The sequence below is a fragment of the Sciurus carolinensis genome, chromosome 12 (genome assembly GCF_902686445.1).
Source record: "Sciurus carolinensis chromosome 12, mSciCar1.2, whole genome shotgun sequence".
NCBI classification, from domain to species: domain Eukaryota; kingdom Metazoa; phylum Chordata; class Mammalia; order Rodentia; family Sciuridae; genus Sciurus; species Sciurus carolinensis.
In genome coordinates, this window is record NC_062224.1 from 64,818,447 (window position 1) to 64,835,171 (window position 16,725).

A 16,725-nucleotide genomic window follows, 5' to 3' on the forward strand; every position below is an offset into this window, starting at 1 on the left:
ACAGTGAATGAAACTGAACAACACAAAACTGTTTAAGAGCCAGAAAGGCTGACAAGATCTAGAGCAGGGGTCGCAGGAGGCTCACCCAGGAAACAGGACTTGAAGTGACCTATGGAAACAGGGTTGAGCAAGAACACGGCATAAAACTGGGCATGGAGACAGTAAAGCTGAGTGTTTTCATGGCAAAATAAGATCAAGCTGAGTCAAATGACAGGATACCATAGGGCGGTGGTAAAAAAATGGGACCAAATGATTTATTTCTGCTATGTGAGATGAGAATACTGGAAACTGTCCTCCAGCTGACAGGGATATAATGGCTTGCCCAGGAAAATTACTTTAAAAAATATTAAGCCCTTTTATAATTAAGTCATTTCCAAGTAGATTAGTAGAAGTACTTCCCCCAACCTTTTGTGTATAGGCTCCAATCAAGATTTTTTCCCCCTTCTGTTGGTCTAAAAGTTACAATTCTATTTTTGTTCTTCTACTGTTCACCTCTAAGTTATTCTAAATTGCTTACTACTGCTGATTTCTTAAACTCATTCCTATTATTTGTCTAACAAGTCACATGTTTATTATATCCCTTTAATCTTTACTCCATCCTTACCCCCGGGTATTGTTCAGACTTTTGGTTCTGAATTTCCATTATTTCATGTGTGTCTATATGTTACTACAGAGTCTTCATACTTTTCCTGGAAGAATACTTACAATAGTATGACACTTTAAAACAGTCACTGTGTAGCCAAACCATCGAGACATTTTATGCCTAGGAATATGGTTATCATACTGCATATTTAAATGACAATTTGGCTAGATATAACATTTGGGGCCCAAAGTGTTTTCTTTTAATACTTTAAAGTCATCTGCTCTTTCACCCTGGAAAAAAAGTAAAATTTTCACTTTGTTTTGGTGTCTATACACTCCACTTTAATGAGTCCAGGAATAGGTTTTCCTTCTGGCTTCTGTTTGCCTGAGTCTTCTCTTTCTTTCTTTCTTGTTATTATTTCTTCAAATATTTCCTCCCCTTTGTTACACTTGCTTTCTTTTCAAAACCCTTATTATTTAAATGTTCCCTCTAGTCCCAGTGTTCTTTTATACTTTCTCTTTATTCTTCCCTGCCTTAGAAGGAGGCATCTTAGGCTGTCTTCTAGCTCTCACTGCATAACTTCTATAGTGTGCTGCTTCAGTTAGTAATGTGAGGTAACTTTATAAATCATTATCTGAGTCTGCTTCAGTTGAACAGTTTATCTGTAAATGTAAGATTAAATGCACTGATGTAACATTAAGACAATGTTACAAACAGGAAAAATAAAGCAGGAAGGTTAATGTATCATTTTATGCTAAGGCTGTTACATGAAGATTGTTCTATCTATCTATCTATCTGTCTATCTATCCATTCACCCACCCACCCATGAGTACTGGGGATTGAACCCAGAGTGCTTTACCATTGAGCCACATCTTCAGTCCTTTTTAGTTTGAGACAAGGTCTTATTAAATTGCTTAGGACCTTGCTAAGTTGCTGAGGCTGGCCTGGAACTTGCAATCCTCCTACCTCCCAAGTCAGCCTCCCAAATTGCTGGGATTACAGTTGTGCGCCACTGTGCCCAACGGGTTGTTTTCTTAATTTGCATTTATGAGAAGCATGGCTCCCTTTACACATTTTTCAAATTATGATTCATTTTGAAACATTTCAAAATACAAAAGATAAACATTTAAAAGAAAAACTGATAATAAGTACATTCAACAAATTGCAATATACCAGAAATTTACTCACACTTGGAATAGTTGAAGATTTTTTCCTCTCTGGACCCACAAGCGGGCTTGCAGTCATCTCACTTTTTGATCCAACTGTGGTGCTGCCAAGTTTACGAGCCACATCTTTGTCCCACTCCTCTTTCTGTTCACTTTCTACACTGTTAGCCTGAGGCCTTTTAGAGTATGATACAGCAGGGGGAATGGATGGACCAGCTGTAATTTAAAAAAAATAGCATAATTAGATAAAATTGATAGATATGACTGGCATATTTTCTTCTCACAAACAAAAACTCTACAATATAAAAATATCTATATGTTTTACACTCTGAATCAAGATTAAACTATTCAAGTAAAGAATCTGATCAATTCTTGCAAAAGGGTTCCTGTTTATCATTTGATAATGTAAATCTGTGAGAACTACATGACACACAGAGATGTGACTTTATAATGCTTAAAGCAAAAGTGTGGGTAGGACCAGCCTGTGTTTTCACTTATTTGACTTGTTCCCCCACCATGATCACTAAAACGCCGCTGCTTCTGATTTGCTGAGATGCTTCGCTGGACCTTCAGGTGAGCAGGGGACTGAAGAGTGCTGTTGTTTAGGTCACTACTGGGCCGGGACCTCTGACACAAGTTTCCACTGGATAGCGACTCACTGCCTTCGAACTAAAAGAAGAAAGACCACCAGACTTTTAAAACAGGATAATGTTTAGACAAAAAAATGCACTCTTGATTTTCTAAATGATTCAAAGCTACATAAGAAGTAATCAGAGCTAGAAGGCAGACAGCTCAAAATATAGAACCTTGAGTTAGAGGGAAGTGGATATAATTTGCTCTCATGAGTACCTGTAATTTCCTGTTATTTTGTACAAATCCTTAGTTTAGTCAAAATACCAAATAATATCTACAAATTACTGGATGACAATGACATACTAGACCCTGTCCTAAGCTTTTATTTGTATCTGTCACTTTAAACATTACAACAAACCTACAATGTACTACCCTGAACTTTTTGGATAGAAAAACTGAAGTTAAGAGTCAAGGGATAAAAATCTAAAATTTTAAACACATGCACCTATGTAAGTATATACACGTACATATATATACCTACACACATACATACAAAAACTATATTAAAATATCTACATTTGCATGTTTTACACTCTAAGATTAAAATGCTTTGTTTTCTCCCCATTTACAAAACAAAATTTGATTTATTGGCTCTGATCAGGAAATTACCTCTCCTTAGAACTAAACTTGGGGGTTGATATACTACTTATCTCTATAATACAAAGTAGTCAGATGCTAGCAAGCTTTTGGCTGAATGTCATGGTTTAGACGAGGTTCCCCAAAATCTCATGTGTAAGACAATGCAAGAAAGTTTAGAGGTGAAATGATTGGGGTGTAAGAGTTTTAACCTAACCAGAGCATTAATCCCCTGATAGGTATTAACTGGGTGGTAACTGTAGGCAGGTAGGGGAGTTAGAGGAGGTGGATCGTTGGGGGCATTGCCTTTGGGGTGTATATTTTGTTCTTGGTTAGAGAAGTCTCTTTCTTTCTGCTTCCTGGTGCGGTGCCATGTTCTGAGATGCTTTCCTTTGCCATGATGTTCTGCCTCACCTCTGGCCCAGAGCAATGAAGCCAGCTGTATATGAACTGAGACCTTGAAACTGAAAGTGTCAAATAAACGTTTTCTTCTCTAACATTGTTCTTGTCAGGTCTTTTGGTCACAGTGGTAAAAAATTTGGCTAAAACACTGCATCACTGACATTCCAATGTGAAATTCAAATTCATATATAGATGACACTAGTAACAAATGAGAGATTAATAATGATGGTGGTAGTTATAACAAATATTAGCTACAATGGAGCACACAGTAATCTGCCAGCAACTATTCTAAGCACTAATTTTTAAAGTTCTCACAATGACCCTAAGAGGTAAATGCTATTATTATTCTCACTTTGTAGATATGGAAACTGAGGCAAAGAAAATTAAATTGCCTAAGTGACACAGCTGCTGTGTGGGTGGGGGAGGTAAACCTGGCTCTGAAGTTCAGGTTCTTACTTACAGTAGCTTCATTAGATTATATCCAATTCATACTTCAATTTACCTCATATATGGGGTGGACTGTATACTTATAAAATTAGTGCTTCCTTTGTATTTAAATTAATAAGACAATTAAAGGTCTTAGGACTGAAATTTAAATTCTAAGTAGAAACAGTTAAAAGACTTTAGAAATGATCTTTTGTGCTATTCCCACTTAAAATTCTCTTGACTTGGCTTCTTAGACACCACTTCCTAGCTATCAGTGCTCCCACTGAAGATTCTTCTCTACTATAATAATAGCACCTTCCTGAGGGGTTCATTGAGAGGAGAAGTTGAATTATACTTGCTAAATCCTTAGAATAGTTCCTGGCACATGAGTGCATGCAATATGTGCTCCCTGATGATGACTCCAAAATCTGTTAATTCTGCTTGAATCTTTCCCTGCAGATCCAGATCTTTACATATGAATATCTACTACACAGCTCCACTCAAGAGAAATCTCCAATTCAGCCATCCCAACTGGACTTCCTATTCTGGCCTTCAGAATGCATTAAAGTCACTTGACATGCTATGAGACAAAATATCATGAAACAACTTTTCCTGGGTTTCCACTTACACAAATAGATTTATTTCACACATACATTTAGTTTGAAATGCTCTCACTTCCTTCTGTTTCAGTCAGTGTACTATCTGCAAACCCAGACTCATCATAGTGCCTCTGGCGAGGCTGTTGCACTTGGATACTGAAGCTGCACACTGTACAACTCTGGAGGGACACCATTTTTAGAAACCAGTGAGTGGTGCTTCTTGGAGTCAAGTGGGACAGTGGGCCTGCTCTTGCATAAAATCCCTCCTGATACCCAGAAATGAAATTGGTTCATAATTTAACACTTTGATTTTTGAATTCTAATAAATAAGAATGTTAGAATCTTTGTATTTTTTATATCACAAAAAACATTTACTAACATTATATCTTATACTCAGCTGTTATTTAACTAAAGAAATAATTCACATTAATTTAAAAAGGAGGAAGACTTACTTCAGGTGGTTTTCTACCTAGAAGAATGTAAGTAGCCATAACTTCATCATATTTCTGACTTATCAAGGCATCATTTATTTCATCTCGTGCAAAACCCATGGTGACCATAATGTCTAGGAAAAGAAAGTGTAAATTTTCTGAATATGAGTTCATTTTAGTAACAAATCAGCGAAAGTGGGCAAGTTTTCCAAGACCAGATGTGAAAATTAGGTTTTAAGAAATTTAAAGTATAGTTTTAATTTTCCAAACTTTCGGATTATTAACTTACAGATACTGTGTTCATACACACTATACATTCACAATCATTCATGCAGAATTACCTACATTGTACATTATATACTCATGAGCCCACTTGGTTTCTCATTGCCTACTACATTCCTAAGCTGACTTCCTTTGTCCAGTCAGACTATCAGTCTGTGTCACATACAAAATCCCTCTTCTTTGGCTCTTTCTCACTGCATTCCCAGCTACTCATGGAATGATTTTTCTCCTCTCTTAACAGTTTCTGCTTTGGAGAACAAATCCTTCTCTGAAGGGCTCGAATTCCACAAAGGTTCTGATTAGGATCTTAGTGCTCTCCCCTGCCACTCTGCCCTTCAGTCAGATAAAAGCCCAGTTGAGATGACTCCTGTGAGTTTCTGATGGCTTTAGATAGGGACAGAGAAACAAAGAAAGCTGAGCATGGGCAGCACAGCAGGACCAGGGCAGAGGGACCATGGACTGTGCTAAGGAAGCGAGAACAAAGGGTGAATCAGAGTTCAGACCCTTTTATTGAGTGCTTCTAAAGTTTTGGTAAAAATACATGTTGTGTTTGCTGATATTTATCCATCTGATTAGTGCTGATAGTTAAATCAGTCAGCCCTCCTGTGAGGGACTGATAAAGGAAAAAATTAGGTTTATCTGCATGATTTTAACTTTCATGTTACAGTTGCCAACAACTAACTTAGATCATAATATATATGAGAAAAAACCAAGGAGCTTGAATTTTTAATGTATAATGTTTATCATTAAGATGATAAATATTTTTCTAATAAAAGTTGCTTCCTATTTATATTTTTAAACATCATTTTGTAGATTAAAGGACTCTTACTGTGGCCTATTATAGCACATCTCACAATATTTAAATACTTACCTATTCTTTTTGTATCATTGAAATCTGGTTCAGGCTCAGTATATGGCTTTAATTCTTCTTCTTCATGACCAACATTCATCCACCGATCTTTCATTATTTGCTAGGGAATAACCTCTATGTTAAATTTGGTCACTTGAAACGTTCAATGATTTATTTTAACAAATGTGAAATTTACTGGTTCACTCAACAAGAATCACATAACATGTTCAAACAGTTATTGTGTTTCTTCAGTCCAATAAGAGGTGTGGAACGTTGGGACCCCACATACAGCATCTTTCCCCCCCCCACATACAGCATCTTAAGATAACTGATTATCATTATATCATTATAGTATATATCTGAATATCTGAGTATCATTCCAAATACTCACCAAATATAATGATTCAAAATAACTTTTCTCCCATATTCCTTTAAAAGGAATATTTTCAAATTTGAAGGCTTTAAGAACCTACCAATTTTAACCTTTGCTTCATATTCATACTTTTAAGATTACTGAAAAGAAATAATTTTTGTCTGGTCTTCTACCAAATACATACCTGTTTTTAAAAATCAGCACTTATTCAGATATTAAGAAAGGAGAGGGTTAGTCAGTAAAGACAACTCAGAGAATATGGGAAGAATTGAGCCTAGAGTTAGAAATTAGGTGAAAATCGGGGTGAAGGCAGGAGTTGATGTAAATTACCAGAGGCAGAATTGAGCTGAGGCTATAGAACAACCGTCAGTCCTGGCTGTTAAGATAACCTAATGGGGGCAACCTATGGAATAGGAGCAACCATTTGCAAACCATTTGTTGGTTAAGGGGTTAATATCCAGAACTCCTACAACTCAATTATGTAAAAATAAATAACTTGATTTTAAAAAGGGCAAAGAAATTGCACAGACATTTCTCCAAAGAAGACATACAATGGCCAAAAAGCATATGAGAAAATGCTTGTATAAAATCTTAATAATCAGGGAAAATCAAAACCACAATGAAATATCTCAAATCTTTTAGGTTGGCCACTATAAAAAAAAAAAAAACAACAGTATAATTGTTGACTGGAATCCTTGTACAATACTGATGTGATTGTAAAATGGTACAGCACCTATATAAAATAGCATAAAATTTCCTCAGGAAATTAATAAACTACCACATGACCCAGAAATCCCATTTCTGATTATGTACTCAAATAGGGTATCCGAGAGATATTTTCACACCTGTGTTCACTGCAGCATCATTCACAATAGCCAAGATGTAGAAGCAACTAAATGCTCACTGACAGATGAATGGATACAGAAAATGTGTTGTATAAATGCAATGGAATATTATTCAGCCTTATAGAAGAAATTCTGTCATATGCTACAACTTGATAAACTTTGGGGACTTTAAGTAAAATGTTTGACAAATGGAAAAAGACAAATACTACATGATTCCACTTAGATGAGGCCACTAAAGGAGTCAAACTCCCAGCAGCAGAAGGCAGAATGGTGGTTACTAGAGACTGAAGGAAAAGAATATGCCAGAACTATTCAATGGGTTTAGAGTTTTTGCCACAAGATGAAAAGGTTCTGGAGATCTTTGTACAACAATACACATAGTTAACCAAACTGTAATTATAATGAGAAATTGTTAAGAGGGCATGTTTATGCTATTTTTAAAAAACTGTTGTCCTTTTATTTATTTTTTAATTTATTTCATTGTGCTGGGGACCGAATCCAGGGCCTTGCACGTGCTAGGCAAGTGATGAACCATTGAGTTACATCCTTAGCACCCCCCAAAAAGAAAAACCTAGTGCGTAAATTACTACATTCATAGCCAGGCAATAAGGAACTGGCAGCTGGAGATCCATGATAAAATTATTATACAGGTGATGGAAAACCTCATTTTCAGCATTTAAAGACAAATTCAAATAATTCTGTATTAATTTTTAAAATGGTTAAGTTTTTATTACTACAGAATTCTAGGCTTTCATTCTGGGTATTGTATATTAGTTTTCTTTTTTCAAGCCCTATAAAATATATTCTCCAGCTCTATATTTATTTGCCAAGAGTCTACTAATTAGAAAAATAACTTTCTCTTTTTATGGCTAATTCCTTGACTGCCTAGGTATTACCCCTCATTTATATAAATATTTACCCAAAGTCAAGCTCTAGAAGACAAAAACTCAAGCAGATTTTTTTCATAACCACTCTGAGCAATGGTAATTTAAGTACATCATCCAATAAGTTAAACAAAAGTAGATCTACTACAAATTTTAAAATAATATTGCTACCATATAAGTTTTTATTTTTGCTTTTTTGATTCTAGGGATTGAACCCAGGGGTGCTTAACCACTAAGTCACATCCTCAGCCCTTTTTATTATTTTTTATTTTGAGACAGGGCCTCACGAAGCTGCTGAGGCTGGCTTTGAACTTGTGATCCTTCTGCCTCAGCCTCCTGAGTTGCTGGGATTGCAGGAGTTCACCACCATGCCTGGTCCATGTAAGCTTTTAGTGATTACTCATCAATTAAGAAAGTGTTGAGGAGGTTGCATTCCAAAAGAAAAAATAAGGACAAAGCAGAGCTGCAAATTTCTGCACAATTTCCCCCTTCCTGTTCCTCATTTCTTCCTTCTCAAACAGGATATTTGACAGAAGCCTACACAAGAGTCATGTAGTAGCATATATAGGAAAAAAACATTATAATTGACAGAATTTCCTAGGTTGGAAGGTGAAGACATATCTTTTTTGTATCCATGGTTTTGCTTTCCATGGTCTTATACTGTCTTTTTTGGCACAAATCCTTCTTGTTTTTTTTTTTTTTTTCCCCCTCAATAATCACCTTCTTGTTTTTGAAGAAGGTAGTTCAAATAAAATAAGGAAGCTAAAGAACCATGGGTAAGATAGAATGAAGCTAGATGACACATTAGGATGCTGGGAAAATGTCCAGGAGGGAGACAAAAGAGGACTGATCTGGATGTATGGAGATGGAAGAAAGAAAACAAATTCATCTCAAGACCTTGATGACAAAATTTGTTTTGGTAATAATGAAAAGGGACAAATCCAAGAGAGCTCTGAAGATTTTAACTCAAGTGTCAGCAAAATAGGGTTTCTATGAATTAAATAAGAACTATAGGAGCAATAGCAGATTTGACAGTTGAATACAGGCAACTTAGAGGAAAATGACAATAATTCAAATGTTTTGATGTCTCAATCAAACTGTTTATTTGGTAGTCATATCATACTCGTGTGTCCATGTCAAGAAAAAAAAATATACATACCTGGACCAATGTTGAGTGTATGTATGTACGTGTGTGTACGTGTGTGTTGTATACTGATATGTGCTCTCTCTCTTACTCAGGAAATAAGATTTATTCATGAAATCTAAAAATATTTTAATACACAACATTTGTCTACTCAAAGTTATGCTATTAACAGCAAGTGCTTAAAAAAGACCAAAAAGAGTAACTTGCAGTATGTACTGTAGTTTTCTGAGAAAGAATCATTAGGAGGTAGGAAGTGAACCCACTTAAGATATAAGTAGTATTTGAACTGGTGGAAAGTTGAGGCAGAAAGATGTGAGCAGAAGTGAGGACGAATAAACTCCCCTCTCTGACTTGGAACAAAGATGATATGCAATGAAAGAGTGGAAGGTAGGGTTAGTATCTTCCGATGGTTAATCAAAAATTAATCTGAAAGGCAATGGAGAAATGCTACATTTTATTAACAAATAAGATAAACCATATTTTAGAAAAAATACTAGAAAAAGAGCACTAGGCAGTGATACAGAAGAAGCACTGATCTGGCCAGCCTCCTATGAAAGAGATGTGAAGCAAGGCTGATCCAGGAAAAGGAGAAACACAGTGATGAGGAAAGACAACTGGGCAGCCATGAGAGAATCAGCCCAGCTTAACTCTCCCTTCCTGTTACTCTAGTCATTGGGAATTGCCAAGAGTCTACTTAGAAGTGTGTCTCACAACAGTTGTATTTCAAAGTAGAATAATAATAATCTAAGAATGGAAGCGAAGACAAGAAGGAAGAAATGTGCCTAAGGAAGGGACTCTATTAATTTTAAAGTTGAGGATTTTTTCCTAAGATTAAGGCACAAAAAGAAATAAAATAGAGATATATGAAAGAAAAGAGAGAGAAAGAAGTGCCTGTCCTTAGTTGTGTGAAACTCAGGCTTATAAAAAATCCTTTTAGAGCAATCACAAGAGTTAATGTTAAAAAAAAAAAAAAAAAAAAAGGCTGAAGAAGAAATGTCTCCAGGAACTGAAAGTGTACTGTGTGACAGAGAAGTCATGAAACCCTAGCCTGAGTGGTTTTAGGTAAGGTAAAAAGAACTAGGCCAATAAAGTGCACTAGACACAGGAACCACTTGGATAAATTAATCTACGTCAGATTTCATTTCAGCTACCTCATGAGAAACAAAGAGGACAAACACCATTCTAAAGTTAACAAAAGAAAGCTTACTCTCCTATAACTGCCAATGAACATACATGGCTACTTGCTGACTGTGTAAGAGTAAGAAAATAATTGCTTCAGATGAATTATAAAGAATTAGAATAATTAACTATAGGAAATATACACTCTATACTTGGTACACATTTAAAAAATAGAATTTAGGATGGTCAGATGCAAATAATTTTACTTAAAGATTTAATAATTTAAGTACAAATACAAAGATTTAGTATCTTTTTTCGAAAAAATGGTTATTATCAATTAATTATTCTTTTTGCTTTATTGTCACTTGTACTACATGGACATAAACAAGATTTTAAAGATTATTTTAGCAGCACCTGAAGAAAGTATTAAAAGTCAAAATATACACTTTACGAGGGAGGGCCAAAGATGATAGAAAGAGAACAATAAGAGGAATGTTACTTCAGGATCAAGTTTTGTATTATGTGAAAAGCAATAAAGTCTATCCTGGCTAAGAATTGGAAAAATAAGAGCTGGAGATGCAGTTCAGTGCCAGAGTTCCTGCCTAGGTCACACTACTGCCACCACAACAAAAACCAGAAAAACGAACGAACATGAACATAGTGGGGGAAAGGAGAAAAGCTTTTCTGTTCCTTTCAAATAGAAAGATATAGACATACTAATATCCAGTAAACAACATAAAACACAAATCCTTTTAAAATCATGTGTGATACAGTTTCCTATCACTATTAGTGCAAATAGGAAGAGCTGACAGCATTCATACATGCCACCTGAAAAGGTCTACGACTGTTTAAATCTAGAAACAACTACTGGTCAATAGTAGAATGTGAAACTAATTTTATTATTTTCATAGAGTACAAATATAGTGTTTGACTTACAAATCCTTAAGAAACCCTTTAATAAAAAATGTAGTTATATCTGGTAAGGAAAAGAAAGGCAGATGAGCTAAATAAGAAGTTTAGTAAAACAAGAAACAAGATTTTCTAAATCAAATTTCAGTGTTAGCAAAACACATATGAATAAAGACTAGAAGTTACTCTAATCAATAATTCATGATACTTTTGTGACACTGAAAAGAAACAGATGAAATTCCATTTTTAAAATATGAGAATTAGGAGAGGAAATATTTCATATTAAAATCAACAAAGCTGATACAAATCTATAAGGCAATTAATCAGATTTTTAGACAGTTGAGACATTAAAGAGATTATACCTGAGAAAGCACAGTCAACCTATTAATTAAAAATATAGACTTTTATCACTAACAAAAGAAACACAATTTATAAAGCAATTATAATAAATTACACAAAGGCATTATATACTAGACCTCATTATAGTCAACACTGGATCAAGCCGTGGAGAATAGACATAGTCAAAAGTCTTGAGTCACAAACTTCTTTTTGGCAAAGATATACTAGAGCTATCAGATCACTTAAACCCTCTGACCCAGTAATTCCACTCTGGAGAATTTAACTAAGTATATATATCTCAACAGGAAAAATAAAGTACACCACGTTATTTTTAGCAAAAATAATGGAAACAACTCAAATGTGCAACAAACAAGGAATGGTTAAATTAATTATGATAGGTAACCCAAGGAGAACCTAAGGACACACTAATTAAAAAGGAGCTCACTCTTACAATAAAACAACAAGTACATACCCAAAACTTTTAAGCTAAAAAAAGAATGACATAGAAACATTATTAACTGGATAAAAGTTATGTTTACATGTCAAAGATAAGTGTTTTGAAAATAGATTTTTAAAAGTAGTTTACAGATTTTTACTATAAAGCTGATAATATAGTGTGTACTAAAATAAACTCAAAGACTAATATAATGATTTAAGTCATTGGTATTTCAAAAGTTTGGTTCAGGTTTCTCTGGGAAGTCTCTTTGGGGAATTGTGAAGCAGACCAATCTCTGTATAGTGAAATCTGCACTATTATGATAATATTTTCAAGGTGAATGCATGGTTTTGAGATTGAAAAATTTAGTTTTGATAAGTTGGAACAGAAAGTCCAGATTACACTCAAATATGTCAACTTGAACTTGAGAAGACTGAATGTTTTAACAATAATAATTATAATTTGGCATTTAAATTGAACTCAAATAACTCTAATACTTTAAATCCTCAACCATGTAATGTTACGGGTAAAAGATTAAAATATTTGGCTACTGTAAATTCATCATCTTTAAGACATAAGGACATATTTTAACTGTCCACAGAGATTCGTAAGATCTACTCTCCCCAAATAAATTTTGTATGTTATTTTCACTCTGCCTATTAACTGAGCTGCTGCTTGAACTCTGGATATTTGGTAAGTGATGCTCAGGTAAAGTGGGTTCCTATGATAAAAGAGGGTCATAATGTAGGAATAGGAAGATTAATGGTCTCTAAATTTCTTGAATTTTCGAACTGATAGTGTTAACAATTCTAACTTTTTAACTATTTCATGTTATTGTCTATGAATAATGGTCATAGGTAAGTTTAGAAAAAGCATGATATAAAAATACACATGTTTTTACTGCACATGTTCTCCATTAAAATATTACTGACATATCCTTTTACCCACAAAGGAAAAAAGCACAAAAATCTTAAGTTTAGAACTAATCACATAAACAAATAATTCAATAAAAAAAGCCTGATAATTGATTCACTGACACAAAGCATTTATAATAATTTCCCAATGGAAGTCACCATCCCTTAACTTCCATCAAAGCATATTGTATTTTTTAGTGAAAAATAATTGTGGAAACAGAATTACAAAGCCCAAACTAACCTGAGAGCTCTGTACACAAGGATGGCTCACTATAAGGCTGCCTCCTAACCAGCATGGAGTCCGTGCCAGAAGGCCCCATTGCTACACTAAAAAAGTACAGTTTAAATGATGTTAATTCTCTGAATTTTCTACCCTTCCAATTAAGGCAAATAAAAAAAGACAAAAAAAAAAAGCACAAGTGAATAATGCATGCTGAATCTCTGAAATTATATTAGTACAGGCCAAAATATCACTCTTAAAAACAGATGGGCAAAATACTTAAGAAACAAGTTATACTAATTGTAGCATCAAAAGGAAGAAAGATTAGACATTTTGGTTACGTGAATCTCTGACATAATTTGGCAGTAACATACTTAGTACACATATAATAGTACATAGGAAATGAATGTAGACAATAGCAATGTGTCAAAAAATGAAAATAACTGCTTCTAATATGTTCTACTTCTGTATTAGTAAATTTCTGTACTGATATACAGAAAATTAATGTTTCTATTAAATTTTTTAATATCACATACTAATTTCAGAAAGAGTCATGAAGTAGTCACTGGAATTTTCACAATTTTCTTTCATTCTTGTGTCCTTACTAAAAGCAAGGCTTCTGTTTTGTACCTACTGGTTTCTGACACAGGTTAAGTTTTCTTTTTTCTCCAACTAAAAATCAATTTTATTCCCATTTTTATTTCATTTTTATTCTAATATTTCAATGAAGAAGCAAGAAGAAATAACAGTCCTTAGAGAAACCCACTGTGCCAAATTTTTAATAATCACATCACTTTCTCTACCTTAAACAAAAGGCGAACTATATGTGACTTGGCGATTTTCCAAAGAAAACCGGGGATCTAGTACTCTTCAGTTCCTGAAACATCTTAACTTCAAACTTTATATCTGGAGCACAAAACTTCACTCACTTCCAAGCTGCCTCTCTTTATTGGATTCAGCACTAATAATTTCTTCAGAAGATTTTCACAGTCTGTGGACATGTAGAAGGGGATACGGTACTTCCCTCGCAAGACTCGCTCCCGTAGTTCCTTAAAAACATGAAAAAAAGCACTTACAACTAGCTTTTAAAATTATTGTGTATGGGGATAAAAACATGAACATAAAATTCAGCTGATACCTTTAAATTCTGGCCATCAAAAGGCAAGGAGCCACTGACTAATGTATAGAGAATGACACCAAGACTCCAAACGTCCACCTCAGGCCCATCATACTTCTTTCCTTGGAAAAGCTCAGGAGCAGCATAGGGTGGGCTTCCACAAAATGTGTCCAATTTGTTCCCGACTGTGAATTCATTACTAAAACCAAAGTCAGCAATTTTAATATTCATATCAGCATCAAGGAGAAGGTTTTCAGCCTAAGAGGAAAATAATAAAAAGGACAATGTAAAAAGCATATATGAAATAAAAATCTGTACTTGATTCAGATCCCAGACTTACATATTTCTTGCCTCTCATTTTTAAACGCAATACCAAATTTAGAAGCCCAGTATGGTATTTCAATATATAACTGTTCGAGACAACATCTATGTAAGACTGAATTTTAACACCAGGAAAGGAAAGATTTCATTTACATGCACATATGCAACAATTTAAGAAAGGTTATTTAAAACTCATTTTCTCCTTTATGGTTAAGAAACATTGTGGAACTACACCTCAGTAGGATGTATTCTAAAGCATAATCCTATTCTACCTGAGACTTCAATGAAATTTACCTGGAGGAACTCTAATTTAACAGGGTACCCTTGGCTGATGCAAGGCTCAAGGGCATATCTAAAAATCTGCCAGCCAGGGTTCTGTGACTAATTTATTCATCCTTTGTCCTTTCTTCTAGGATGCTTCCTCAATGAAGTACTGGTTAAGAGAAACAAAACATAACCATACAGCCTTCCTAGACCTTGTCTATTTTCAGCTTCTTTTGCCTCTAGAACTAGAATCTTCTCTGGAGAGACAGTATGTAGGAAAGAGGGAGTTTTGCCCCTGTCTTTGGTGATGCTGGTTTCCTAAAATCTGATCACAGAATCATTCAAAGACAAAATTTTAAATGTGCCTTTTGTAAATGCAAGCAATTCATTAAAGGATTTGCTTTTGTACATGTTTCATTTCAAACTCTGAGTTTCAACTGATGAATAGGCTAACAAAATTAGAGGTTACTTTGTAGGTGTGCTTTATCAGCTTCCACAACAGTAAAATTTGGCCAAAATGAAAATCAAAGACACCTCTGCTCTCTTTGGAGGCTCCAACAGTCATTAGCACCAAGAACTCTTCCCCCATCATATATGTGTTCTCTGTCTCTCACATTCCTTCTTCTTTTCTTTTCACATTCCTTCTTCTTTTCCTTATTTTATGGTTTACCAGCTTGGGACATTTGTTTTCATTTTATTTTGGAAAATGGAAATATATCTCATACTCAAAATAGGGAATTAAAAATGTGGTATCACTTATGATATAAATACTACAAAACAAAAACATTTGAGAGATTTATATTAGATTCTAACAATTATGGACTGTGAAAAATATGATGTTCTGATGTAAGAGCCTGGTCAGTGTACATTTCTGAGGCTGTCTGTGAGCAAGCCGAACTTTCTTTAGTCTCCCTTGAACTGTCTGGATGAACATTAAGTACCCATGCTACCTCAGACGAGAACTGCAAGGGGTTCTGAGCTGTCCTATGAGGACAACTGGGAAAAATCTCTCCACTGGATTGAAGGGAGACTAACATGGGTGGTGTTAAACATGTTTTTTTTTTGGCAGAATATTTTTTCCACGTAAGAAATGAGATGATAAGCTGGGAGTCAAACACAGAAGCAAGGGGAACGATCTTCTCTTTCTTTGTGCAAGTGATTTCCCCTTAAAATATCTAAGGAAGGAAAGTGAGAAATAGAAACATTTGGAGCAGTAGAAAGTCTATGAGCTCAGAAAAATGGAGCTAAAATAAAAGATTAAAATTTTGACAACTGTTTAGAGAAGTTTACTCAAATATAACCCAAATTGGTGCTAGTAATTGATAAAGGCAATGGGAAAAGAAGTAATAAAGAAAAACAGACTTCTAGATAAAGAGGTAAAAAACAATGCAAGTTAGATTTGGAAGAATAAAGAGGAAAAAAATGAAATATTTTAGCTCAGAGAGATTAAACTTTCATTTTTCTTAAACCTAGTTGGCCACCATCATTTGACTTTCATATTTTTAAAAACTATTTATTTATTTAATTATTTATTTTTACAGACTGCAATGTTCATAAAAACATTTAAAAGCTTTCCTTATTTTGAGCTTTAATGTAGAAAACAGACCATCTAGGTGAACATGGATTTGTGCTTTGACCTTGCTTCTGTCTAATGAGACATCAGGTATTTTTTGTTGGTGACGGAGTTCTACATTTATCTATTTAAAACAAGCTAATTGAATGTGGATCATATCCTCTAGTCTTTGATGCTGAATAACTTCATATCCATATGTTTTTCATTTGCTCATGGAAAATATCACCTTTCATAAAGTTACTGTGAGGACTGTATAAAAACTACCTTTGCACAGCACCCGGAACTGTCAAAGAGACAGCTCCAAACTTACTGTTAAATA

At 34.6% G+C, this 16,725-nt stretch overlaps 1 protein-coding gene across 4 annotated transcripts in view; it reads right to left on the reverse strand.

Moving 5' to 3' along the window:
- Mark1 (microtubule affinity regulating kinase 1) overlaps window positions 1–16,725 on the reverse strand; it is a 153,764-nt gene that overhangs the window by 15,998 nt on the left and 121,041 nt on the right. For 3 of the 4 annotated variants that reach the window (XM_047520365.1, XM_047520363.1, XM_047520366.1), the window contains 6 exons: window positions 14,270–14,506; window positions 14,061–14,180; window positions 5,970–6,069; window positions 4,838–4,950; window positions 2,265–2,418; window positions 1,772–1,965 (listed from right to left, as the gene is read on the reverse strand). In XM_047520365.1, coding sequence (XP_047376321.1) covers window positions 1,772–1,965; window positions 2,265–2,418; window positions 4,838–4,950; window positions 5,970–6,069; window positions 14,061–14,180; window positions 14,270–14,506 — 918 coding nt within the window. Of the gene's footprint in view, window positions 1–1,771; window positions 1,966–2,264; window positions 2,419–4,837; window positions 4,951–5,969; window positions 6,070–14,060; window positions 14,181–14,269; window positions 14,507–16,725 lie in introns of those variants that run through there. The other variant, XM_047520367.1, reaches the window with a different exon arrangement.